Consider the following 26952-nt stretch of genomic DNA (forward strand, 5'->3'; position numbering starts at 1 on the left):
GATTTTCAAGAAGCAATCTCATTCCTTTGTCTTGAACACGATTGGTCAATTACGGGCACGTGACTCACTCAGCGGCCGCTGGCACGCAAAAGGCGTTCATGTTGATTCTATCGAATGTTGGTGAGACGGTTTGAACTCATTTTTGGCCTTCCTTTTGGGACGAGTACGGGGGAAGTTTTAGTCTGGGTGCCCCGGGACATTGAAAAATAGCTTTTCATTTTGCTTTCTGTTTTTTTGTTCGACGCATTTTGCTGGAGGAAAACGGCAAATCATGCCTGTTCGTAAAGAAGGTAGGCAGCCGATCCGTGCCCGAGATTCATGTGAATTTGTAGGGTGATTCATGTATGGTAAACTACAAATTACTGCTTCGCGGTAAAAACTCTAATGAACTTTAAATATAATTGTTTTAGATGCCAATAAAGCTCTCGAGCTACTGGAACGCTACTATGAGAAGTTAAACAAGCCACAGGATCGTGCCCTGCGGACTGCCATCGAAAGAGTAATTCGGATTTTTCAGAGTCACCTCTTCTTGGCCCTGCTGGGTGAGTTTGGTTTGATGTTTGCGTTTCATGCGTTAAATTTAGCAAAAATATTTATTATTTTGTCCAGAAGAGGGTGATTTCAAGGCTCAAATTTGCATCTGATTTTTTATTTCAGTTGCCTTGGCGATCCAGTATAGTTAAAATGATCTCGGGACAGACCAGAACTTGTCGAGGAATATTTTAAGATGTTCGCGCTTGCAATAGTTTTGTAGGCCCCTTACTGTTTTGTTATCAAGCGTAATGATTTTGTGCTGTAATTAAAATTTAGATATACAAGAGTTTTACGAAACCACGTTGTTGGATGATTCAAAGACACCTGAGCAAAAAGCCGAGGAAACAGAAGAAGCCGTACAGAGATGGGAAAACAACTCGCCGGTTGAATCTCCACCAAGCTATGCAGATTACGACAAGGTATGTCTCATCGCACACAAAAAAATGCTTCTTGTATATATTGTCGTATTCTCTGAACGTTTTCAGGAAGTCAAGTATTGTGGGTTTAGATTTCAGTGACATTTTGAAGTTTATTTTCTAATGAGTTGCAGCGTGTTAACGAACCATTTTAGCATTTTTGATGTAACACTCAAGGTTTGTGATTGCAAGGTGTGTTTTCAGAGATGTCTGACCGCCTTGCGTGTTCAAACCCCATAATATTGGCCACATCTTGAGAAGAGACATTGTTGCTTTGTAGGAATTGTAGATTTTTAAATCGTCTCTTGTTTGTGAAACATAATTACACGCAATCTGTTAATCAAGATTTAGTTTTATCATTAGTTTATCACAATCTTAGGCAACGCTACTGTAATTCTCACATGGGTTAATATGTCTAATTCACCTGTTAAATTTTCAGACAATTCATTCATATTGAGTCATATGAATTTTTGCTGTAGTGTATTCAAAATTATAAATATCTGTCTGATCCTTTTATAGTCTTGATGCAAATTTTTTGGTGATACACTAGTTTGTTTTGTTTTGGAGATAAATCTTGTTTGCCGTGCTGGCTTGTGAACACAGCATGTTTCTGAAAATCCATAAACACCAATATATTTGTGTGATTTTGATTTTGAAATTTTCTCAGGGCTCCTGCAGGTTAAAAAAATGACATCCAAATAATTCAACCTGAAACTAATTAAATCAAGAAAACAGTTTACTGCTTTTGTGTATTGTTTGTATAGCACAGTGCTTGATTTTGTAAAATGAGATTTGGCGGCCATTGAATAGTATAATTTCCGAAAAACGCTAATGATCGGCTTTTCAGACATGGATAAAATAGAGAAAATGAAGTATTTGTGTTGAAAAAACAGTCTGCTACAAGCTTTTAAGGTCTGTGTCAATTTAGCAGACTTTTAAATTGTGACCTTAAGATGTAGGATCCATTTGATTGAAATTTAGCATTCTGAAATGCCATTTACAGGCATGACAAAATAAAGAAAGTGAAACTATTGTCTGCAAATAGCTTGAAGTTGTGTGTAATGCATTAAAAGGTTTTATAATGTAAATTGGGTAAAGTTTACTTTAATCTGAGCACTTCCATTGTCAATCATAACCCATCTGCCGCTTTCTTTTAGACTGGTCTTACAGCATACCTGCATACCTAAAGCTATTAAATATATTTTGAACAGACAAAGGGCAAAAGGGCAGAGAGTTTTTCACATCAACTTTAGCAGTACAGGTTCAGTACCATTGCACCAAAGAGTGGCATCGCCGCAAGATAATATGTTCACATTTTGAGCATTGCAAAAGCCTATCTACAATCGTGGACAAATCTCGTTAAGAAATCTGAACGCGGCCTACAAACATCAATTATTTACTATTCCTCCCCTCAAATTTCTACAAGTTAGTTCTCCCTCCCCCCTCCCCCTATACAATGTTGATTTGGGAAGTGCTGATTGCTGGGAAACTGTTCGTGACTCACCAAACAACATTGAGTCGGGGGAGGGGGGCGGGGGAAATATTGTCGTTCGATTGTTTACTTGCAAAAACGCTTGGAAGGGTACGTTTTCTTAACCGTTTTGTCCACGATTGTAGTAAAGAGTTATCTCTTTCACAACCAGAGCAGTGTAGAGGTACAAGTGAATCTTGTGCTGCTAGCACTAAATACATAAACAGTGGATCATAGAATTTAACTCTGCAGAGTATGTTAAAGTGCTAAAGTAAACCCATGAATTTCCCACTGAGGGTTAGCCCTAGTAAGGAAATCGGAGATCACATGAGACAAAGAAAAAATCCCTGACCGTGTTGGGAATCAAACCCTCCACCTCAAGATTTGATTGTCCGTTTCTCTTCTGAGCTATGGGTGAAAGGGATAGAGGTACTCCAATTCAATTTGTGTTTCCAAGTGTTAATACATACCTCTTACTAACCAAATTCGAGGTCTGTACTGTAAGTTATGGACCAAATTTTTTCCCATTGATTTCTGGTGCAAGCGTGAAGCTCACAGACCATAAATCAAGGGAAAAAACAAGGATCCGTAACTTACAGCACAGACTGAGAAAACAAGGTTAGTAAGTTAAGTTAATTATTGTTGTTGGTATTTTTATAATAATAATAATGATGTTATTATCATAATGGTTGATAACTTCAAGCCCTGTATACTAAATGGTTTTAAGCATGAATTGGTTAACCTTTGCTACTTATGGGTAACTAAGTACATGATCTTGTCTCTGTTAAGAAATAAAGTGTTGTGGTTGTTTTATCGTCATCATCATCATCATCATTATCTCATCGTCATTATTGAGAATGATGTATTATTCAAAGTGAGACAGGCATACTCAGAAAAAAAAATCTGAGTGCTCCTATCAGGAGTCAAACCTAAGACCTTGTGATTACTAGTTCGGATGCTCTACCACTGAGCTACAGGAGACTCATAGGAGCTAAGGCCATTAAACTAGGTTCATGGGGCAAATATCCTGCATACTGCTAGGATTTGAATGTCAAACAAGTGGTATAATGGCCTTAACTCCCACGAGTCTCCTGGAGCTCAGTGGTAGAGCATCCGAACTAGTAATCGGAAGGTCCAAGGTTCGACTCCTTGTAGGATCACTTGGATTTCTTTTCCGAGTATGCCTGTGTCACTTTGAATAATACATCATTCTCATTCATTCACCAGGCTTAAAATATACCATCATATTTATTTCATTGTTATTATTATCATTATTATTATTGTCATTGTCTTTATTTTCCTTACAGTGGGAATTGTCATACCTTATTATAGCAAATTAACGGTGCATGTTATTAGTGTGAATTTGAAAAATTTGCGTTAATTTTATGAACTTTAATTTACGTCATTGTTGATAAAAATCACACTATTTTACAGCATTGTTATTTTAAGACACCTTTATTTCCAACAAAGTTACATGTCATCTACCTCTCCATCAGAGTCAGTCAACACATCATCATTGATTTTAAAATGTGTTGTTACAACCAGAAATTTTTTATAACACATACCACAGTTCTTTCAAAAATAAAACATGAAATTGTTAAAAGGTAACCTCAGAAAGAATGCGCTTTGAGTCCCTATTTAGAAAACATCGACAGAAAAACAGGTCTAATAGAATCTGGCAAGGAATTCTACTGGAACATAGTGAGTAGGTTGAAACCAAAAATTTCCGTATACCATCGGGGGGAAAGGCCATTGAGAGCTCTGAAAGTAACCAAAAGTCAGCTTTTTACAGCAAGGAAGTGGCTACTTCAAACACTATGAGCATGATGCATGTTGCTGTGCATGTCGAAATGTTGCAATATGTATGTATACCATTATCACACAGAATTGGAGCTAAAATATGGAATAGTGTTCCACCTGATATTTGGAAACTATCTAAACATAACTTTAAGAAAAAACTACTCAAATTGCTACTTAAGCTTCTGTCACTTGAGGATACCTATGTTGACGTGTTAACCCTGATCTCTAGACTGTTGCAATATTCATAACTTCTAATTCCAAACCACCAGTGTATATCATATACATATAAATGTATGTATGTATTTCATAAAGTAATCATTTCATTCTCTTAGTACATTCTACTCCCTTATTTCTTTTAGTGTCTTTTTAATGTATTGTATATCTCCTTCTTGTCTTACTCTGCCCGCTTTGATTAGCTTTTGCTACCCGCGGTCCAGTGTATTTAGTAATAGAAGTTGCATTTCCCTGTATTTTTACATTTAATGTATTTATAAATTTAATGTATACTTGATGATGAAATAAATAAAGGATGCCATATGCTGTCTGACAGTCTTACTAGGATGGATAATATTATTCATACTGTCCTATCCATGTTCATATTTCCTGGCCATTCTATTCAGACAGGGATTTTGTGTTTGTGTTGCAGCTTCTTTCCATTCTGTTTCCCCTATGACAAAACTATGTAGTCGTATTTTTTTGACAATTATCAGCAAATCTCCTTGCAAATAATGGAAAGAAGCCAATAATAAGAACGTTGCTTATTTTCAGGGAGGCTTAAATGGAGAAACTGTGCCATCTCCCGTGATAACATCAAGCATTGTACAGAGTGTTCAGCAAGAAAGCTTTCAGATTCAGGTTCGTATAAAAGTCTTCGTATGATGTTCCAGTCCAGTAACAAATTGTTCATATTCCACTTGGAACAAATCTCTAAGGAGATATTGCCCTATTGCTAATAACAGATTTTTCTGGAACAATATTCCACATGCAATTTGGAACGTACTTAAAAGTTCTTTAAAAATGCACTCAAACGATACTTTATTGATATTCGTATTTATTGCTATCTGCTTCTGCTTTTTTTTATTAACCAATTAACCATTTCTTTCCTTATTGTAATAGACCCTTCTCCAAAATGGCAGCCACAGATTTGAATGAGTTAAAATTGAACTGAATGAAAAACTGATGCCAGCACTGGAAAGAGCACCTTTACTTTAGTAACCTTGCAAAGTTTCAGCATATTAGGTGTTATATCAGCTTAGGAAATGTAAGATGAAATTTGACAAATTTACAGACGTTTGTATGACTGGGGTAAATGCCATACCCCCAGTCATACAAACATTTGTAAATTTTTCATTTTGCAACTTAATTTTCTCAGCTATTTTTACCGGAACAAAAGGTACCCAGGGCAGTGAAACAGAGCCTAAGTGAAACCAGTGGTGTGTGAAATATGCCTGTTTTCAAGTCATTTTAAAGAATGTTTGGGATCAGTAATAAATTATGGCTCAAACCTTCTCCCCCTTTCTATTCTCGCCCCAGAATACAATCTAAGAAACGCAAACATAATTCACTTTTAAAAATAAATTCTAATTAATCATGAACTATTTTTGTGACTAACGTCAATCATATCAGACACTTGAATTTTCCATTAACTGTTAAGTTCAAAGTACCACAATATTATTATGTATTGAGAATTCATGTCAACGAAAATAGAAGTTTATTCATCAAGAGGATCAGAGACCAGGACATTTTATTACCACAACTATTATTCTACCTGTCACAATTAATTATTTTTTTGCTTTTGTTATTCCATGAGTAATCGGATTTTTGTCTAACAAGGAAGTTTCTGTGGTTATATCTCACACCATTTTCAAAAGCTCTTTTTTTTTTCAGTTCTGAAAAAACTAAATTAACTGAAGAAGAGATTTTTCATGTTGCATCCTTAGTTTCATTTGAATATTTAACATTGTAAATTGTGCACTGAGGGGTGAATTATACATGCAATATAATTGTATTTGATGGATGGTTTGTCTCAGTTGCATAATTTTTCAACATAATCAACTTATTGTTATGCATAGTTCCTGCTACTTAGTGAAGCTTACAGTCTGCTGTGCGATCAGATTCCGCTTGCAGCTTTGTGGACCACCACGAAATGTTAGCAGTGAGATTAGAGAAATTCATCAGCCATTACTTTTAACTTCAGAATGAAGAATTTGCTGAAATCATGCACCAATTTTGGCCGGGTATTGAATTCTATTTTCTGTGCTGTGTCATCTTCTCAGACAAGACACATCATGTCCTAAAGTTTTTTCCTTTCTTGCTAAACTTGATCAATTTTGTTCGTTGTCTTACCTCCTAACAGACCAAAACAACAACAGAATCATCACATGTGGATGGTGCTTTGGTAAGTTTGAGACCTTGACATAGGAAAACATTTTTATTAACATTTCGTGAATAATGACGTAGTATATTAATCACAGAGACAAGAGTGTGTTGTGGTTATTAAAACAACCCGTTATCAGAGTGACGGTTTTTTCATACAAACTCTAATTTTGGGTAAAACTTTGGTTATTTGGATTTTCAATCCTTTTCTTTCTGTAGTCAAAAGTTGTGTTTTAGAATGCAGTTCTTGCTTTTCAATTTGAACACGTAGATGAATATATTTTTCTCAAGTGTGCCCATGTAAATGACAGGCCTCAAGTGCTAGAGCTTCCTTTGGTCTGTTTGTTTTTTTTAAATTTTCCAGTATTCAAAATTTTTAAAATTTGTCAAATTTGTACATTGGTTGTTGTATCAGGGAAAAGATTTGAACAAACAATGTGTTCTCTGTTTGATCCTGTTGTTAGCAATTGAATGGCTTATGGCAAGAGATCAAGGGAACATGTTTGATTACCTATGTAAATAAAAAGCCCGGTTTGTCTCTGAATTTTTATAAGCTTCAATAGGCATATGTTTATTGACATTTTTGAATGAATTTGAAATTCACTGATCTGTGAACTGCCTTTTAACGAATCCAAATTGTATTGCCTTGGTGTAGTGAATATTTTAGCAGCCCTATTTCCTTGAAAATAATCAATGATTGCAAGGGCTATTTTTTCTTGTTATTTTACTATCTGTTTTTATACAGCTGCAATGTGATGATTTTCCAAGGAAGGATTCTATATAGCCAACATTGTTTGTTTTGACAAAGAAGATACAGTATTAGTAAAATCATATTTCTTATAGATAAAGCAGAAAGATGCTATTTAAATGTGTATTTACTGTCTAAATTACCAAGGGCAAATTTAAAATCCATTAATACTTGATTCTGTAGCTTGTTTGGCTGAAATTATTTCCTTGAATTCTTTTCTCCGTAATCTTTGCAAGCACTTATTTTTGTGATGTTATGGGAAGATAAAGTCTCAAAGCTAAGAGTTAAGTTTTGGCAAAATTGTTGCCTTTGACATTATATATTATTTTGTTTAAAAAATACCATAAAATTCTGAATTTAGCCGTAGGCAAATATTCGTTCAAAGGACTGTTCATTGGGCTGGCTTTTGCATTTGAAAATGGATTAGGCTTGAAATTAAAAACAGCTTGATATACAAAGGGAACAAACTGAAACAGCTTACAATAACAGTTCTTGGTTTCTACTCAGGAAGGGGCTTGTTATCAGAAGACAGTTTGTGCTTGCAGCACAACATTCATTTGTAACCTTCACATTCATATATTCCTGCAATTACTACCATTATCAACCACAACTTGCTCCCATCTGGTCTTGTAGCTCAGTTGGTAGGCAATGGACGATTAAATCTGGATAAACAGTCAACTTTTGTTATAACGGACTCTTTCAAGACTGTCTTTTGGTGTTTGTAATAGCAAGAGTCTGCAATATTGGAGTACCAGAAGAAAATGACCTGATTTCAAGTTTTAAAATATCAGTATAATGTTACGAGCCGAAGAAGCTAGAATAACAACTGCTGAGTGTACACGAAGGAGCAAGTCTGTAAAGAACGTTAAACTTACACGTCCAACTAAAATCATCCAAGAAAGTAATGCAAATACAGTACAGCAGAATTGCTTTCAAGATTGGAATGGGTGCCTTGGACGAAGTGAATGACATATTCATATTTTTCTGTTTGTCAGCATTGCTGTTGACACAAATGACAAACAGAAGAATCAAAATGTCCAAGATCTCCCTTCTAATGAGAGTAAAACAGTAGATGTTTGTTTGGGACCACATGAAGTGTCTGTAATAACATAATCGCAGGGTTATTTCCATACAAGAATATATTATCAAGACAATTTCCCTTGAGTTTTCATCCTTTTTTTTAACAGGAAAATGGTGTCGTTGATTCTGCTGAATATCAATATGTGGACATTACTTTAGAAAGGGTAAGCTTGAAAGACCTTGTGTACATGTTGCCATAATTCTCCCACAACGGATCGAGTCATTAGAGCCTCCAACCAGTGTGTGGATTGATGGTTCTGTAGGGTGTCCTGGCATTCAGGCTTAAATCTTCATACAAACACAGAAAGACCTTCCTGACAATTTGACTCCATGCTTTGCTCCTTACTGTGTTGACCAAAATGGTTGCAGCTTGGAGCACTTACGTAGCTCGCTACAAGTATCCAATTTACAGCAGCCCAGTCAAAATTGTTTTGAGTAGTAGGCAAGATGGCTTGAGAAGTAGGCGACAAGTAGACACCTTGTATTAATTTTTGAGACTTAATTTTAATTTTTGGTGTGAAACAGGTGGCAGATGTTTTGTTGAAGGCGCAAAATAGCTTGCTGCAAGTGTCCCATTTACAGGGAGGTGTCATGGAGATTTGGTGTCATTTGAAGAACACAAAAACGTTTTCCTATTACAGAAATCTAAAAAGAATGTTCCAGTTTTGCCATAATTTTAGCACCCCGGTGTACTAAGACTCTGCCGATTGTCTGTGGCTGTAGATAGACTTTGTCAAAATGGATTGCAACTTGAAAAAGGTTAGGCTGAAGTTTTTTCAAGTTATCGCATCTTTACCTCCAAAACGTTGTAGGACTGACCATGAGTTGTTCCTTTTAAGACTTCAGTTCACTTCTTTCTCTAGGTGTTTTAGAATTGTTTTGCAACTAAGGTATTGTTGCAGCATTTTCACCAAAAATGTCAAAACCCCATGACACTTCCCCTTAACCTCATTTGTTTGATGACACAGCTCTTCTGTGGGAAGATCATGAGTTTCAAACCTGCTTTGTTGTCCCATGCGTTGGGTAAATGGATTACAATGTTGCCATTCTCTTTTATGTTTCGTCAGGGTACAACTGGGCTTGGCTTCAGTATTGGTGGAGGGACAGACAATCCTCACATTGATGACAACTTCGGAATCTTCATCACAAGAATTATCAAAGGAGGAGCTGCTGCAGAAGATGGCCGACTGAAGTAAGAGAGCTGTTTAATTTACAACCAGCTTGGTTTTGTGTCTGTAGCCCACAAACATAGATGACCTGTATTTTTTTTTTTTCAGGCTAATGTTTCATGTGTTTTGTTTTTCATTAGTGTTGGAGACTGTATTGTTGCTGTAAACAATGTATCGACTGTGTATGTGACTCATCAGCAAGCAGTGGAAGCCTTGAAGGCTGCTGGAGGTGTTGTGACACTGGTAATATTCTGCTGACATTTCATTTTTATTTAACTTTTTCTCCTAAAAAAAGAAAAAAAAAAACTTTTTCTCCTAAGGATGTTAAAGTTCATGTGTATTGAAAATATAACATTACTCAGTAGCTTTTTAGATGTGGCCTTACCCTTAAGGTTTCACCCACACACTCAAAAGGTAGAATTGTTGGAACTGTCTAATAAACAGTATTGCAGGAAAGTACTGCTCAGTAACTTTCATTTGAATATCACACTTTAGGATTTCATCCACAGACTCAAAAGTTAGAACCACCTTGTACAGTATAATAAACAACACTACAGGAAAGTAGCTGATTCATAGCTTTCATTTGAAATAGTTGAAACTTAGAACCACCTTGTTTGGCATAATAAATAGCATCACTAGAGACTGACAGAATTGTGTGATTGTTTGAACCCACAGACCTTAAAGAGAGAGAAGCCTAAACCTATCACTGGGATGCAACAAACAGAAGAAATAATACTGACAAAAGGAACCAAGGGTGAGAAAAATAAAAATACTCTACATTACAAAACATCCAAGTTTCTGAGGATTTGATCCACAGAGTCAAAACTTAGAACCACCAGCATAATAAAACCGGTCAGTTTCGACCAAAAATCTGGTCGGCGGCTACATGAGAGAACGCGTCGGGGCTGGCAGAGGTTTCTCCTTCTCGCTGTCAGAAACCTCTGCCAGCAGGGAAGAAGGAAGAAAACTATGTGGACAAGATTATGACTGGGAATGTTGAATTCCCACAATGAAACAAGTGAATTATAGAGAAACTGTGAAAGTAGCGATCCTGTATTGACTTCACAGCTATACTATCCCCAGTCTCACATCTTGTGTGGCATTGTATCCCTTCAGAAAAGAAATTCCACTCTTTTGTATGCCTCAAATGCAGGAAAGAAAATTTGATAGGGAATTTTTTTTAGATTTTCATACCAGAACAAAATGAAATTTGATCAAGCAAATGAAAAAAAAAAACCATTAAATATTGTCTTATGTACTTTAACAACTGCATCGCTTAGTGGAGGTTGGGTGCCTGGAATGTCCGAGGGCTTCCACTTTTGGCAGCCAGCCCCTAGACTGAATAACGCCCCCATGACTGGCACAATGCTGCAACCCAGCCATGAGCCCTCACGCACAAGAGACAAAAACAGGCACCAGTCACACTGAAAAATCAGTGGAAAGAAAGAGAAAAAAGGGAAGGGAGGGGGAGAGAGCTAGATGACGACTCCTCTCGGCCACGCTGGCTGAAAGAACTCCACGCACTGCCGGACCTATGACACACGAAAGAAATGCCGCACTATTGAACATGCGGTTCCAAACTGACCTCTGACCGCGGTACTGTTGGCGCTCTTTGTTGTTAACTCCTTTAAATTGCATTTAAATACATTTAAACTTTCTTCCCTGCACCACTTCAAGTTTGCTCCTGTTTTGTTTTTGCGCAGGTCTTGGTTTTAGCATTGCTGGTGGTAAGGGAAACCAGCATGTCCCCAATGATGATGGCATTTACATCACTAAAATTATTGACGGCGGAGCAGCTCAGCAGGATGGACGACTGCAAGTTGGAGATAAGATTGTTAGAGTGAGTAGCAGTGCCTTGTTGATTAGTGAGTGCACAGGTGATTGATCAAAACTGTTTACATCTCGATACCCTAAGACTGTAGATTTGCTTTGGGGGGGGGGGGGGGGTGTAGGGATGGTGCCATGGTCAGAGCTCACCTCCTACCAGTGTGGCCTGGGTTCCAATCCTGGTGTTGATTCCATATGTGGATTGACTTTGTTGTTGGTTCTCGTCCCTGCTCCGAGGGTTTTTCTCTGGCTACTCTGGTTTTCGTCCCTCCACAAGAGCAAACATTCCCAACTTCCAGTTCAACCTGGAAACAGTGGATGACAGAGCCACTCTGGGAAGCCACTGAAATTCCCATTTATTATTTATTTATTTATTTATTTATTTATTTATTTATTTATTTATTTATTTATTTATTTATTTATTTATTTATTTGAGCCTATTGCAAGAGGTATCAAGTATTGAGTTTGGGAAGAAATAAAGAAAGTTTCTGGTATTTGTGGCAGCCCAGCCAAAGTCCACCAGCTGGCAGATTTCTTTCTGATAAATCAGTGGAGAGCATAATATGCATAATTATTTTGTGATCAGCAAAATAAATTAACTAATATATGAAGCTTGATCTTGCCCTTAATTGGGATTTCTACTTAGGAATCCCCATTGTTATTGGATAAGAAAATGTTGTCCAGTGCCTTTGCTATCTTGTTTCATTGTCTCCTGAAAATTTTTCTTCGGCTTATTGCAGGTGAATGATACATCACTGGAAGACGTCACGCATGAAGAAGCTGTCACTACTCTCAAGAAAACTCAGGACAGAGTTGTGATTGTGATAGCCAGAGTGGATTTCACTGACGCAGCAGCCGGTCCCCCGCCTCGCTACCAAGATGCTGTAAAATCTAGTAAGTTGTATAATACAATACTCAACACATCCAGTCAACACCATCGCCTGACAAAGACCAACTGTATAGCAATCAAAACATGATGATCAACACCTTTGCTACACAATCACGAGGCAAATGATTAAAAATAATTTCAATCTATCATTTCAAACCATGATTACTAAGACCTTTCATGACATACAATACTTTTGTGGAGCTTTTCAGTGACAATATGCTAATGTTTATAATTACAATTTAGCATAGCTCTAGGGGTCACAGAGACATGCAAGCCACCCCACCACTATAAGGTGCTAATCTCATCAGTGTGGTAAGAAGGTTGGCAACTGCTATTAAGATTATAACCTAACGTGTAAAAAAACCCGATTGATTAATCAGTTTATGTTTGTCTTACAGGTCCACCACCACCTCCCCCATCATCCCCTCCTCAGGATGAGAAGCCAGTGATAGCCTTACCACCCTCCCCACCCCCACCCCCACGCGAGGATACTTTGCCTAAAGAACACACAAACAGTTTGAAGAAGCCGCAAGCTCCAGCAGTTCCTGAGGACGATGGCTTTACAAGGTAACCAAAGTGAAATTTATGGGAGGGTTAGTTTCTAAAGAAACTGTGGTGCTGTGTTTCAGTGGGGAGTAGAAACGAATGTTTGGTTTATCAACAGAGGTCATTGGGTAATTTGGCCACCATAAAGAGATTTAAGTGCTAACATTTCAAACATTAGCCCTTTGTTATTTGCTCTACTCAGTAGCTTTCATTTGAATGGTCACACTTTAGGATTTCATCCACAGACTTAAAAGTTAGAATCACGTTGTACAGCATAATAAACAGCACCACATGAAAGTACTGCTCAGTAGCTTTCATTACATTGGTCACACTTTAGGATTTCATCCACAGACTCAAAACTTAGAACCACCTTGTACAGCATATTAGTATAAATGTGCTAGTGTTCTATCACGAATGCCATTCTCTGATTGGCTACGCAACTCGCTATCTATTCTGTGATAGATATTGAGTAGCGGTTTTCAGCAAAATGGCAGGCGCTTCGTTGCGTTTTTGAATTGTCTGCGATGAGGATATAGATAATTTACTTGTTTAGTTTTGAACGACTAGTAGATTAATACTAAAACAATTAGATCATTCACTCTCGATTTCTATGCATGATAGAAATCTCGAGCTCATAATTATTGTTAAGTAAACAGCACCACAGGAAAGTGCTGCTCAGTAGCTTCATTTGAAAGGTCACATGTTGGGATTTCACACACAGACTGAAAAGTTAGAACCACCTTGTACAGCATAATAAACAGTACCACAGGAAAGTACTGCTCAGTAGCTTTCATTTGAATGGTCACACTTTAGGATTTCATCCACAGACTCAAAAAGTTAGAATCACATTGTACAGTATAATAAACAGCACCACAGGAAAGTACTGCTTAGTTGCTTTCATTTGGATGATCACACTTTAGGATTTCATCCACAGACTCAGAAGTTAGAATCACCTTGTACAGCATAACAAACAGCACCACAGGACAGTACAGCTCACTCACCGGTTACAATGTCTTTCCATCAGTAATGGTCTTTGTGATCCTTTGCTTGACAGGGAACCTAGGAAAGTAATCCTTAATAAAGGCCCCACAGGACTTGGCTTCAACATTGTTGGAGGAGAGGATGGTGAAGGAATCTTTATTTCATTTATCCTGGCCGGAGGTGTGGCTGATTTGAGTGGGGAACTGAGGAGAGGAGATCAGATTTTAGCGGTAAGAACTGTGTTTTAGTTGAATAGAATTGTAATGCTTTTACTGTTCCCTGGCATATGAAATCCAAAAGGAAGTAAAACCTTTGGCCGATCTACAAATAAACCGAGTTTACACAACGAGCCAATCAGTAGGTATAAATAAATAAATAAATAAATAAATAAATAAATAAATAGGTGAATTGTGAAGTATTGGAATGCACAGGCAACCCAAATGATGATTGATTTTGGTTTTGGTCTTGGTTGAGGAACTACGTTTGCTGAAGGGCTTTTGATGAAAATGAACAACTCGCGATTACTTACACACATGCGCACAACAGAGGCTCTACATGCAAGTTGTAGAATTTCATTCGTTAACTTATTCAAGAGGTTGAGATTGTCTGCATGATGAGTTTTTTTCAACAGTGGTTATAACAATGCACATTTACACTTTATTTTCTTTGAACAATAAAATGAAGTGTGTTGTGCTTTGTTTAAGATTTCGGTTTGTGAACTTACAAAGATCAACGAGATCAGCTCTCTCGAAAATAACATTTGACGCGCGCATCGGGTTTACTTGCGCGCGTGTTTTCGCGTTTTTCTGCAATAAAGAGTGAACCATTTTTCATATTCTCTATATTTACAAGCGATCAGCAAATATCAGTACGCTGAATAAATAATTTTAATAGAGAGCTATATTAATGACCTTGGTAATATTTCCGTTACTCTTCCTTTCTTTCCATTGCTGTCCTTGTGGCGTCTTAGGTATTGTTTTAGCTGAATGTGGCCCTGACTTTTGTTCTGAAGGGTGTAATTTGCTCTCATACATTTTCGCCCCCAGTGAAAATCACTCTCGTAACAATTTTTACTGAAATTGTATTTTGTCTCCAATTTATCAGGTAGATCTTTGAGGTGATACTCGAGAAAAGCTAAGCTTGAGTAATAGCACAAAAAGATAGTGTTAATTTGTAGAGTTATTATTGGACGTCATTGATTCGTATGTTTATTTCATGAAAATCAGCGTCCTCAGTTAGGAAATTATTCTAGGTGCTACCGTAATTTTGTCTTCATTTTGGAGGATTATAACATTTCTCAGGACGTAAATCTTCAGTTGCGCTCAAACCCGAAAGAAATAGTGAAGACACACAATATAGGACATCAATATAAGGGCGAATATTTTCACAATTTACATTAAAATTTAAATCACAAGGTGCTCAAATCAATGGAAAATATTTTCCGCTTTTAATTGCAACTTTGAAGTAGGCTCTACCGTGATGTACACTCGTGTGATGAATTATAAATAACGAAACTAGATCGACAAACAATGAAACCTAACTTTGCAAATTGTCACAGCGAAGAAATCCGAGTCATTTTATTCCCATTCTGAAAATTCGAACGAGTTTTAATATGATCCACCCTCAGGTCTCCGTGATATTCTTCAACTTCTTATTAAAATTGAAAGCTCTAGTGGTCTGAGATCATTGTACTAGATACATAACCACAAGCTGAGAAGTCTGTAATTTTTGGAACTGTTATTTTTTTTTGTCTGTAGGTAAATGATGCAGATTTACAGGACGCAACACACGAGAAAGCGGCAGCTGCCTTGAAGGGAGCTGGCAGCACTGTGGCTATCATTGCTCAGTACAAGCCTGAAGGTAAGCAGAGTCCTTGCTTATTTAGTTCATGTAGTCTGTGCTATCTTGTTTTTCACCGGGAGAGTATATTTAACCTGTCAGTTTGCTTGTATCGATTGTGCGTCGATGTCAAGTGCTGGAAAAATTGAATCAATCTGCAGTGTTTGAAAATTCAGAAAAGCTATTATTTAAAACGAGAACGTATTTAATCGCTAGTGTTTATAAAATAAATCATACTGAATACAAAATCAGTTCGCTTTTCGAATATTAATGCTCCGTCTTTGCTGGCGTTTAAGTGTCTCGAATCTCGCATGTCGTTACACGGTTTCTCCTTCACTTTTCACGCTTTTCATCGCATTTGCAGCCGTTTTCAGAGAGCACTTTTCTCGTCTCTTTCCAAAATCCTCTCATACTTAGCGTATACAACGTGCAATTATTTGATTTGTTCGAGTTGGACTTCCCGTGTGAAATATTTGTAAATATCACTGCGTGAGGGTAATTTATTCCGGTGAGTGTTGGCGGTTGTTACAAAAATAGGGTAGTTTATTTTGTCCTTATTTTAAGCTGGATTTATTTTGAGACTTTCCGGATTACTTGTGAGGTGTTTGGGCAATTAATTTTCACTGGGACGAAAAATACATAGTAATTTATGAAGTAGACCGTCTCATTGTGCTGTCAATCGTATCCAATACTTTTAAAAGCAGGGTGGTTGGAAGCAAGCCATAGATAGTAGATTTGATAAAGCTTAAGCGAGAAGAAAGAAGTTTTCATTAAAAGCAAACGTAAATAATTTAATTTCTGCTTCTGCAGGGGTTAATTTTTTGCTGTGAATTTATTTTATTTCGACTTTTTGGACCCTTAAAACTGTCCAGAGCATTATCGTTATTTTGCTTTTGCGGCGCTCCTTTTCCAGTTTTAATTTCCTTGTTCACTGTTTTCGATTTGATATAACAGTGAAAATATCTTAATTGTTGAAAATGTCAGCCTGGCTCTTTACTTATTATCATTACAGCGATTTGGTTGAAGTATATATATATAATTTAAGCGGTGAATATTCAGAGTTCATTAGCAAGACCAAAAAGAAAATGGAAATCAATTTAGTTGTGCGCTTGAAAATGGACTTCATTTCCTTATTGTTTTTGTCGATTTGAAAGCGCTATTTTTGCCAGGCTGTGCTATGGCTATGGACTAAGGAAAGCAAAGAGACGTCATAGCTTAGCAAAGGATTATGCACTCTACTAATATTTTTATTTAAAAACAATACGTTTTGTTTTCATTCTGTTGGAGCTCTTTGCGGTCTGTTGCGAATCGATTAACAATGGCGTATAGACCCATGAGGAATGCAGCTTGATAGGCTATTAAATATGAATGCAGAAAAGGTATTACATTGAGGTTCGGTCGTCTTTCATCGTTACATATCGGAGCGGATAACCACTTATATCAAAACCGGAATCGTGGTTATTTTCGTTCACTTCGCTCGTTCTTCATGCCTCACCGATATTGGGTGCAGTTGTCGATTTATCAACCCACGAGCTTCATCGATCGAGTTGCCAAACGGGAATATTGCGTTACACGTGTTAATCTTCTTGGGCGTTTATCTTGTTGGATCTGATTGTAAAACCTTAGCGAGTATTTCAGACTCTTACTAATTGACGAAGCGATCTACAGCATGTGTTTATGTACGTAGACAACGTGTGTGCGGGCAAATTTGCATATTGTAGTCATTCGGTCAAGCGTTCTTATTTCGAGATTTTGTCGGTGGTTCGAGCGCGATGACTTCTCGATTTTACGAAGTTGTCTTACATATCTTCCGCCTTCTGTCTTCTCTCCACAGAATACAATCAGTTTGAAGCGAAAATTCACGATATTCGCGAGAAGATGATGAACAGCGGCAGTCCAGGTACTCTACGAACGTCTGTGAAGCGGCAGCTTTATGTGAGGTAAGACCCTAACAAACTTAATTGATATTTCAACTCCTTGTTAGCTGGTTTCACCGTCAACAACTCTTCTGTTTCTCACCATGCTGTGTTCATTTTAGATAATGACACGGACATGTTTTTCCGCTTCGCGTCGATATTTCAGTTCATTAAACGCGGAGAGCGGCTTGTGATATGTTGTTGGCGTGTCTCCACCCGTTCTCGTTATAAACGAGTGGTTTTTCGTAGAGTTTAAATTACAAAGTTACTATCTGGACTGCGTTGTCCCTTTCTTAAAAGATCCCTATAAACGATGTTAATATGAGAATGATCGATGTTTTTTCATCTACATTGTTGAAATACCCGTCATTTTTGCCTGACGCTGGCATGACTGATTTTCATGGTGTTGTTACAGCGCTCACGGAACTAAAGCGAGCGTCTGGTGTCTCAATCAAGGTTTTTCGATATTTATTCATTGAGGTCTCGATTGCTAATTGTCTCTGTCGTAAAACTTAAAGTACGTCTACGAAATGAATACACTAGCGGCGTCATGAAGGAGAATGGTGTGTTATATTGTAGAAAGGAGTGTTTTGGCGTCTGAGGGGAAGTTCAGTCTTGCGTGACAGAACTAAGGCTCCCTGTAGCGTTTTTTATAAACCGTGACCACTTCAATTTGACCCCTGTTGGGTGTTTATTGGATCATCTTCTGATGAACACAGCTGCGTTTTTTCATAGATTGCATCTTGGTAATCACCCTCTTTTTCTGTTTTAGTTTGTTTTTAATTCGAGTTAGCAGTCGATCTCACGTCCTTTTTACTCCCAAAGTCAAACCTCGAGACCTGAAAATGTGGTTCTATTTTTTGAGTCTGTGGATGAAATCATAAAGTGTAACCATTCAAATGAAAGCTACTGAGCAGTACTTTCATATGGTGCTGTTTATTATGCTGTACAAGGTGGTTCTAACTTTTGAGTCTGTGAATGAAATCCTAAAGTGTGACCATTCAAATGAAAGCTGCTGAGCAGTACTTTCATATTGTGCTGTTTATTATGCAGTACAAGGTGGTTCTAACGTTTGAGGCTGTGGATGAAATCCTAAAGTGTAACCATTCAAATGAAAGCTACTGACTTTCCCAAGTCGGCTATCATTGTGTGGTTAGCCTGAGTTAAACATGTGTCCTTGAACTAGTGGGTGTTTAACAGGATTCAAGAATTCTCTTAATAAGGCCTCATAAAATATAAAATACAGCAGAACAAGTAAAGAGCCCAAGAACAAAACTCAATGGTAATGCCAACGTATTACTATACCGTACACATCACATAGTACCTGACAGGAGAATTGTAAACCGACATGAGAGATCGGACGTCAACATGTAAAGGCGCCACTGGCAGCCGCTATCAGTCCGTATATTGATCTCACCCACCCACCCAACCCAGGCATGCATGTGAAAGACAGATGAAATCAGAGATAATCTTAAGCCGATCAATCTTGAGTAGATTTTCCTCCTTTTGTTCCTGCGAACAAGGAACTTCGTTATTCAAACGTCATGAGGACTTTCTTCCTGTTGATTTTTGATGACTATCCTAAACTTTCTGATGGGCAGGGCCCTTATCAAAAACCACTCTTGTCCTTGTATGCTTCCTGGGTTGATCGACATTCTGATCACATATCTGTGCGTGGGTGGCCTTATCCTGGGCGCTAAAGGTTATTTTTAGTGATACTCGTGAGCAGCAACGAAACCGAGAGCTTGTATAAACCGTGAACGCGGTTTGTTTATCTTCATTCTTGGTTTGGATGGTTTACGCCAACGCCGGAAAGGAGAGACATAGGTGTGTTGTTGTACGTTTATCCGGTCGCCGTGAAGCTGGAAAATGGGGAAGTGCGTCGCCTTCTTTCCATTTCCACCTACTCACTAACTTGCGTGGAATGAGGGGAGCGAGGGAGAAGAGAAAGGAGGCTCCCTCGCGCGTCGCGCGCGCCCTATATCCCTTTTCCCTTCCCCTTTCTCAAGAGAGAATTAGGGAAATGGAGCAAAAAATTTCTCGACGTTTCGTGTTTCCATCGTATTCTGCGAAACGTGGAATGGTCTAAAAAGCGACCGCAAAAAATCCGTTCTGACGACTTTTAAAAATCAGCGATGGCTAAGGGTACTGATTGGTTCCGCATCCTTTTGTATTTTATCCAATCAGGGAGTGGTTTGAATTTTTGTAGAATAACAAGTGTTTCCTTTGGAAAACGCAGAGAATGCACCCTTTCGTTCACGGTAGCAAGTGCTTTGTACTTACTATATGGCTGAACTAGTCCCGGTTGAAAAGAAGCATACAGATTGGTCCCTCAGTGATCCGAATTTGGACTGCTTACGACTGTGATAAACTGATTTTTGTTTCAAAAACGTTCGAAAAGAACTGAACGTTCGGTTTAAGAAGGAACTTTCTACCTATACCCCTCGCTTACAATTTGTTCTAAACGACTACGAAACTGGTATTGCAACAATAAATTTTCCAAAGACGGACCTTTCGTTAGCTTTTTTAATATCATCATTGTAATTATCCTTCCTTGTCTTGTGTAGGGCTCTATTTGACTACGACAAGACCAAAGACAGCGGTCTCCCCAGCCAAGGCCTTAGTTTCAAATATGGTGACATCCTTCACGTGACCAATGCCAGTGATGACGAGTGGTGGCAGGCGAGAAGATTGAATGCTTTGGGGGAGGAGGAGGGTAGAGGTGTCATTCCTAGTAAGAGGAGGTAAGTGGTACAGTCCGCTTCATAATGAAGTGCTTTGTAAAAGTGTAAAATAAGTTTTCTTTGTTGAGCATTCTCCCTTCGGTCTTTTAATCAGAGTACGAGTTCAAAATCTCTTTCTCAGAGGTCAGACGCGTGGCGAACTGGGACGAGATTGGTTACGAGTGTGATTTTCAAACCTGATTTAGATTGTCACGTGTCACAGCAATCTCTGATCCACGAAGGGAGGAGAGGGGAGGGGACTCGTGTGGATTGGTGTTTGATTCTGATTAACCCTTTACCCCCAATATCAAAGAACAAATTCTCCTATCTCTTTTTCTCCTCATACTTTTCTTATAAAGTACTGGGGAGAAGTTATTAAAATATCAAGAAAATTCACCTTGGGTGATCATATCCTTAATCCCCTTGACCTCAGGGGTTGAATAAGCATTGATGTTACAAGGAGAAATTTGATGCTGATCACTGTTAGGGCTTAAATGAGTTAATGGAGGTGCGTTACCTTTAGTGAACTTGTCTCAGTTGATTCGTTGTTTATCCTTCAGGGTTGAGAGAAGGGAAAAGTCGAGAATGAAGACGGTGAAGTTTTCAAGAAATAGCGAGGACAACAAAACTAAGGTGAATATTAACTATATTGTAATTCAAATCGTGATCATTAAAATATGTGCCTGGAGTTAACGTGATAACGAAAACGGTAAGAAAAGAAAAATTGGATGATTATCTGTTGATAGAAAGTATGAATTCGAGAAACCGCGCTGCCCAAGAATTATCCTTTGTGTGTTAACAGTAGACCAGCTTTGCCAGGTTTTTGCGAGACGCGTATTTTCAGGAAAGCCTCATTTCCACATGATCACTGCGGTCGCTCGATTGCTAAATTTGTTCCACACTTTCTCAGTGATGGAGGGAGCAGCTTTAACAATTTTGTTTATTTTATTTTATTTTGTAGACTTCATTCAACGAAGGCTCAGGCGGCCGTAAGCGCAGCTTCAAATTTTCCAAGAAACTGCCATTCTTCAAGAAAGACTCCGAGAATGAACAAACGAGCGATGTGGAACCAAGCTATACCTCGAACGCGAGTGACAGCGAGAGCAGCTACAGCGCTAAGGCAGAGGACAATATCCTGTCATATGAAGCTGTTGTACAGCATGAGCTGCAGTATACCAGACCGGTTATTGTGCTGGGTCCGCTCAAGGATAGGATCAATGATGACCTTATCTCTGAATTCCCGGATAAATTTGGCAGCTGTGTACCCCGTATGTACATTTTTGTTCTTTACGCGTAGTTGTCATGAGTGATTTTTAAGCCCTTTCAAGTGTTTGTTTACTTACCCTAAGGTTAAAAGGTTTTCTTTTGCCAGTCCATCTCTCTCGTACTTCCCACAATTGAAGGGAGTTTCCTCACCGAATTAGGCAATACACAGAACAAGTTTTACAGTTGGGGGTTCGTATTGAAGGTTAATTCGTTATCAAAATGGCATCTAAGAACAAGACGAAGAATGAGGCGACGTGTAACCTCCATGTTGGATAGTTGGCATTCAAAGAATGTTAGCAGTGTGAACTGGGGAGAGATGGTAGTAGTTTGGGTGGAAAATAGCGTCAAAGAGGGGAGGGGTGTGTCCTGTAGTAACCGCTAAACTTCGATACGTTTGATTTGAAGTAGGGGAGGGGTGGGTGAGGAGGCAAGGTACACAAGTGTTCATTATAATCAACTCACACTTTTTGCTTTCGTGGTAGACACGACACGCGAGAGGAGAGACTACGAAGTGGACGCGCGCGATTATCACTTCGTGGCTTCGCGTGAGGAGATGGAGAGAGCAATTCAGAATCACATGTTCATTGAAGCAGGACAATATAACGAGAACCTTTACGGAACGAGTGTGCAGTCAGTAAAGGAAGTCGCAGAAAAGGTACAGTGTCTATGTATTTCGCTTGTGGAGGTGAATTTAGGTCTTCATCTAAAGCGGTGTTTTCGTAAAGTACATACGACAAGGAGAAGTTGCCAGTGTTACATTCTAGTCTAATTTTGTTTATTACCGTTGTTGTAATTTGCGTAGTGATTGCAGCAACTTTGCAACCGCCGGCCGTTGTATCTAGGCGTGAACGTGTGAGGTGAAAACACGGCTAAAATGCGGCGTCATTTCCCACTAATCTTTGAAAGATGAATCTGTTTTAGGCTTACTTTTGCATCGATAACTATCAACCAGAAAGGAGTTTGGTTTGCAAACACTCATTGGATAAATTTGTTTCACCTTCAACGAGATTAAACTTAGGCACGGCGAAGCACGATTCCATTCAAATCTCAGTGAGAACCATCTCGCTTCGTTGACGAAACTCTGTCTAACGTTTAAACTGAACGTTTGGTAGCCAATTACACCGTGTTGATATGTTCAAGCCCCACTAGGGCACGTTTTTATACCATTTGTTCACACTTCGGAAAAGCCACACTTAATTGCAACTGAAGGCATAAAACATCCGTTTTCCATCAAGGGCATCAGTTTAAACATCACTGCCCAACACCGACGAATTTTGAACTGAGCGTGAATATTCTTCTGTTCTTTTTCTCAGAATAAGCACTGTATTTTGGACGTGAGTGGCTATGCTATCAAGCGACTCCAGGTGGCAACACTGTATCCTATCGCAATCTTTTTAAAACCAAAATCCGTGGACTCCATCCGAGACCTCAATAAGCGGTTGACCGAAGAGCAAGCGCAGAAGACGTACGACAGGGCGCTTAAATTGGAGCAGGAGTTTGGAGAATACTTCACAGGTACTGTGGCTGCCATTTTAAAGGGGAGGTATCATGGGGTTTTTGATATCTTTCGTTAAAAAAAATGATGAAATAAGACCTTCAATCAGCTGCCAAATAATTCTAGAATGACGAGAGGAAAGAAATCAACAATTCTTGAAAGGAACAACTCGTGATCTGTTCTAGCGCATTTTGGAAACACAAATGCGAGATCTTGAAAAACATTAGCCTAACATTTTTCAAGTTTCAATCCATACCGACCTACTCTGTCTCTGGCCAGAGGCACTAATTGACAGTTTTGTTGCACTGGGGTATAATTTGTAACAAAACTAGACAATTATTTCTTTGTTTCTACCTGACAGACAAACATTTTTGGGTTTTGAAATGACAGCAAATTTGCGTGATACTTCCCCTTTAATGGCCAACTGTGTTTTTAACGAGTATGAGACAACAGAGCTAACATTTTAATCATCTTTCACTTTCAGCCGTTGTTCAAGGTGATACTTACGACGAAATCTACACCAGAAGCAAGGAGGTGATACGGCAACAGTCGGGCCCAGTTATTTGGATTCCTTCAAAGGAGAAGCTCTGACTTACAATACGCTCATTATACATACAGCCGACCCTGTTTCCATGGTTACTAAGTGACGGTTACAACATGGCGTCGTGATTGCCGCTTCAACGTTTTAGCCGCGCGAGGAACAGAGCCGAAGATTGCAGCTTAACCAATCCCCAGTCCCCCATTTTTTCTATGGTCGAAGAAACACTGGCTAGGGGTGGGGGCAGAATTACTGAGGGGTAGCTGGTAATTCTGCAGATTATTCAATATGGCCACTCTTTGATCGAACTCGACTACCGAGCTGAAAAAAGGGGGGACTGGTAACAGGTTAATATCAGCAGCGTACGATGCGAAATAGTTCTGTGACTTTTAAAGACAATTTTTGTTTCGAATTTGGTATACAGTATAAAATTCATTACGCAATTATCTTTTTATTACATTGGTTGGCCATTGATTACGGAAGTTGACGATGACTGTTCTTTTAATTCGTCACTTTCGGTTGTCTTACTTGACCAGTGAATTAAAACAAACATGAAGACAGAAAGCAGGGAAGATTAATGAATACTACAGTATTCGATTGCTGTGGTGCGTAGTCTGGAGTCCGGTAGCCTGGGGCGCCCAAGAAAACGCACTAGGCGCCATAAATGTTTTGCAGCAACACCTAACACTTCACATGTTGGGGTACTAATTTCTCGGCTTTTGGCCTTGTGGGCTCCTTTAGTTTTTCTTAGGCAACAGCTTTGTTCTATATAATGTTTGCCTGACTCAAAACTCCCGGAAACACTTTAGGCCCGAAAAACCGCTATTTTACGCACACAATGTTTGAAACCAGAAATTAGATCTTTGATAATTTTAAAAGCTAAAGCGCTGAAAATTGTACAATATTAAGGAACACAATGGGCTAGCTTGCACTAAAATTATCGTCAATCGCCTGGATGGTAAACGGGTTTGAAAAATACTTGTAGGGTCTGAAAACCCTTCGGGAGTTTTGAGAATTATTTCCCAAGCCTGCGTTTCTGAAAAAAGCCGAAAACTATTTTAGGTGAGCAAATTTCAATACTAGAAATTCAATTTGTAATAATTTTGAAAGTTAAGACGCTGAAAACTGCCCAAGATTAAGAAAAAGATTTGGATCCTTTGCGCTTAGAATTACCAACAATCAATGGCAGACGGTTTTGAAAAATACTTCTCGCGTCTGAAAACACTTCGGAAGTCTCAAGAAACGGCCATGGACACGAGGCACAACATTTCTCGCGACTTGAAAATTTCCCCTGCCCCTCCCTCCCCCAGTGAAATTGTTCGTTACTTTAAGTAAGGGGTTCAAGAACTCTATAATAAAAGGGTTCAAGAATTCACACTAAATTACGAAGAAAAATACATGTAAAGTACAATCATACCTTGTAGCCTGTGACCACCTAATGAAGGAGGGAAAGAGATGCGATACAACTGTTGCGCGTGACGCTCTGACATGCGCACTAGATGCAATAGCCTTGGCTCGTCACGCAATCTTTTCACCTCTCGTTTTGGGGGGGGGGGGGGGGGAGATTGCGTGACGAACCAAAAGGGAGGCTATAGACGCAACACACATCAATGCTGTCTTTTTTGTGCAAAGGAAAAAATAGAAAACGTTAACAGGGTGTACCACGCTTGTTTCTTTTTGAAAACGAATGCACATGGTAGCTAGTTCAGGGATTGATCATCCCGATTTTATTGTTATTGTTCCATTCATTGCCGTTTTCTTTATCACGCGAATGATGAATTCAGCGCGTATTTCTATAGCTTTACAATTACATCCAGACTGTTTACCTCGTTCTCTCTTTACCTCCAGGAGTTTCAAAGTAGGAATATTTCATTAGCTTAAACTATCAAATGTTTTGGAATTTCGTTGCCTGGTGGTTCAGGTTGTAACGGAAAAAGGAAACTTTTCCTTATGCATAGGTAATACATAAATTGAAACAAATTATATGTTTATTTTGATTTTGAGTTGAATTAGTGCTGAGGCTATCAATAATTAAACGTTGGGGGGAGTACGGAATGTCCGTCAGACTTTTCAAGTGAAGAGAAATTTAAACAAAAGAGCGGTTTTGTTGTCTGCCGGAATAACTACTGTACGCACGATGCAGACCGTTTGAATAGTGGAATATCATTGGTTTGTCGAGCTGTTTGTTCAGGAGCCCGTTTCTCGAAAGTCCTGGGGCCCGTTTCTCGAAAGTCCCGGTAACTTATCGGGCCCGATAAGTGATTTTGGTGATAAAAGTTTTTTAGCAGAAGTCAATTCTTGTTACCTTTCAATTCTAAATTTTAAAATTTTATAATTCTATGATAACATTGGCTAAGTACCATGCCTGTAATCACTGTGTAATCGGCGAAAAAGAATTTCAAAATATACTTATCGGGCCCGGTAAGTTACCGGGACTTTCGAGAAACGGGTAACTTGACCCGATAAGCATATTTTAGAATGTTTTTTCACTGATTGCACAGTGATTACAGACATGGTACTTGGCCAATGTTTTCACAGAATTATAAGATTTTGAAATTAAGCGTTCAAAGCTAGCAAAAATGTGATTTCTGTCAAGAAACATTTATCACTAAAGACACTTAACGGGCCCGATAAGTTACCGGGACGTTCGAGAAACGGGCCCCTCAGACCCGCTAACTTACCCGGCCCGATAAGTATATTTTTAAATGTTTTTTCGCCAATTACTCTGTGATTATAGACATGGTACTTGGCCAATGTTCTCATAGAATTATAAGATTTAAAAATGTAGTATTCAAAACTAACAAAAATCGACTTCTGCTAAAAAACTTTAAACACCAAAAACACTTACCGGGCCCGGTAAGTTACCGGGACTTTCGAGAAACAGGCCCCTGGACCGGTGGCAATACCCGTCGACAATTTGACAAGGACATGACAAGGGACATGAATGAAACGCTTCTTTCCCTACGATGTCTTCGGTCGACTTGCCAACCTTATCATATCAAAATGACTAAAAAAAAAGAGGAAAATACAGCCGACAGCTGTACCTCTGCACGGTTTGCAGGAGCGTTGTACCATGACGATGCACGACGAGATTTCGGCCCGCGGTTCGCTTATGCCAGCTAGATATGGTTCCGCGCTGCTTTCCGATACCTTGTCCCCGACAAGACAGTGAGGGAGAGAAACGTCGGCCCATAGACAATATGAGACAAATCCCTTTCATTGACACCTCAGTTCCACCTTGCTGACTTAAACTGAGATTCAGCCATGCATATATATCACAATGTAGTCAATTTGTCTTTCATGTGGTACGTTTTGAGGTTTGAGCATGCGCACGGGCT

The 26952-nt window shown here is 38.8% G+C and overlaps 1 protein-coding gene across 2 annotated transcripts; it reads left to right on the top strand.

The window, feature by feature from the left end:
• Positions 1–85: 85 nt before the first annotated feature.
• On the top strand, positions 86–24211 carry LOC146449459 (disks large homolog 2-like). 2 transcript variants are annotated; one of them, XM_085101423.1, is made up of 21 exons: positions 86–290; positions 411–542; positions 811–953; positions 4990–5076; positions 6578–6619; positions 8533–8589; positions 9493–9617; positions 9735–9837; positions 10270–10348; positions 11298–11434; positions 12162–12315; positions 12709–12877; positions 13911–14067; positions 15595–15697; positions 17511–17616; positions 20160–20336; positions 20876–20948; positions 21277–21583; positions 22064–22236; positions 22895–23096; positions 23561–24211. In XM_085101423.1, exons 1-21 carry the CDS (start codon positions 272–274, stop codon positions 23665–23667), a joined length of 2652 nt encoding a protein of 883 aa, XP_084957549.1. In that variant the 5' UTR covers positions 86–271; the 3' UTR covers positions 23668–24211. The 2 variants fall into 2 exon arrangements, with proteins under 2 accessions (XP_084957549.1, XP_084957551.1); XM_085101425.1 differs by lacking the exons at positions 86–290; positions 411–542; positions 811–953; positions 4990–5076 and adding an exon at positions 6319–6458.
• The last annotated feature ends 2741 nt before the right edge of the window (positions 24212–26952 follow it).

Source organism: Pavona decussata, unplaced genomic scaffold (assembly GCF_977016875.1).
Source record: "Pavona decussata unplaced genomic scaffold, jaPavDecu1.1 SCAFFOLD_602, whole genome shotgun sequence".
Lineage (NCBI taxonomy): Eukaryota > Metazoa > Cnidaria > Anthozoa > Scleractinia > Agariciidae > Pavona > Pavona decussata.

Coding starts and splice junctions, on each gene's coding strand:
- LOC146449459 (XM_085101423.1), top strand. Junction 12,878..13,910: donor GAGGACGATGGCTTTACAAG/GTAACCAAAGTG, acceptor TTTGCTTGACAG/GGAACCTAGGAAAGTAATCC. Junction 23,097..23,560: donor GTTTGGAGAATACTTCACAG/GTACTGTGGCTG, acceptor TTTCACTTTCAG/CCGTTGTTCAAGGTGATACT.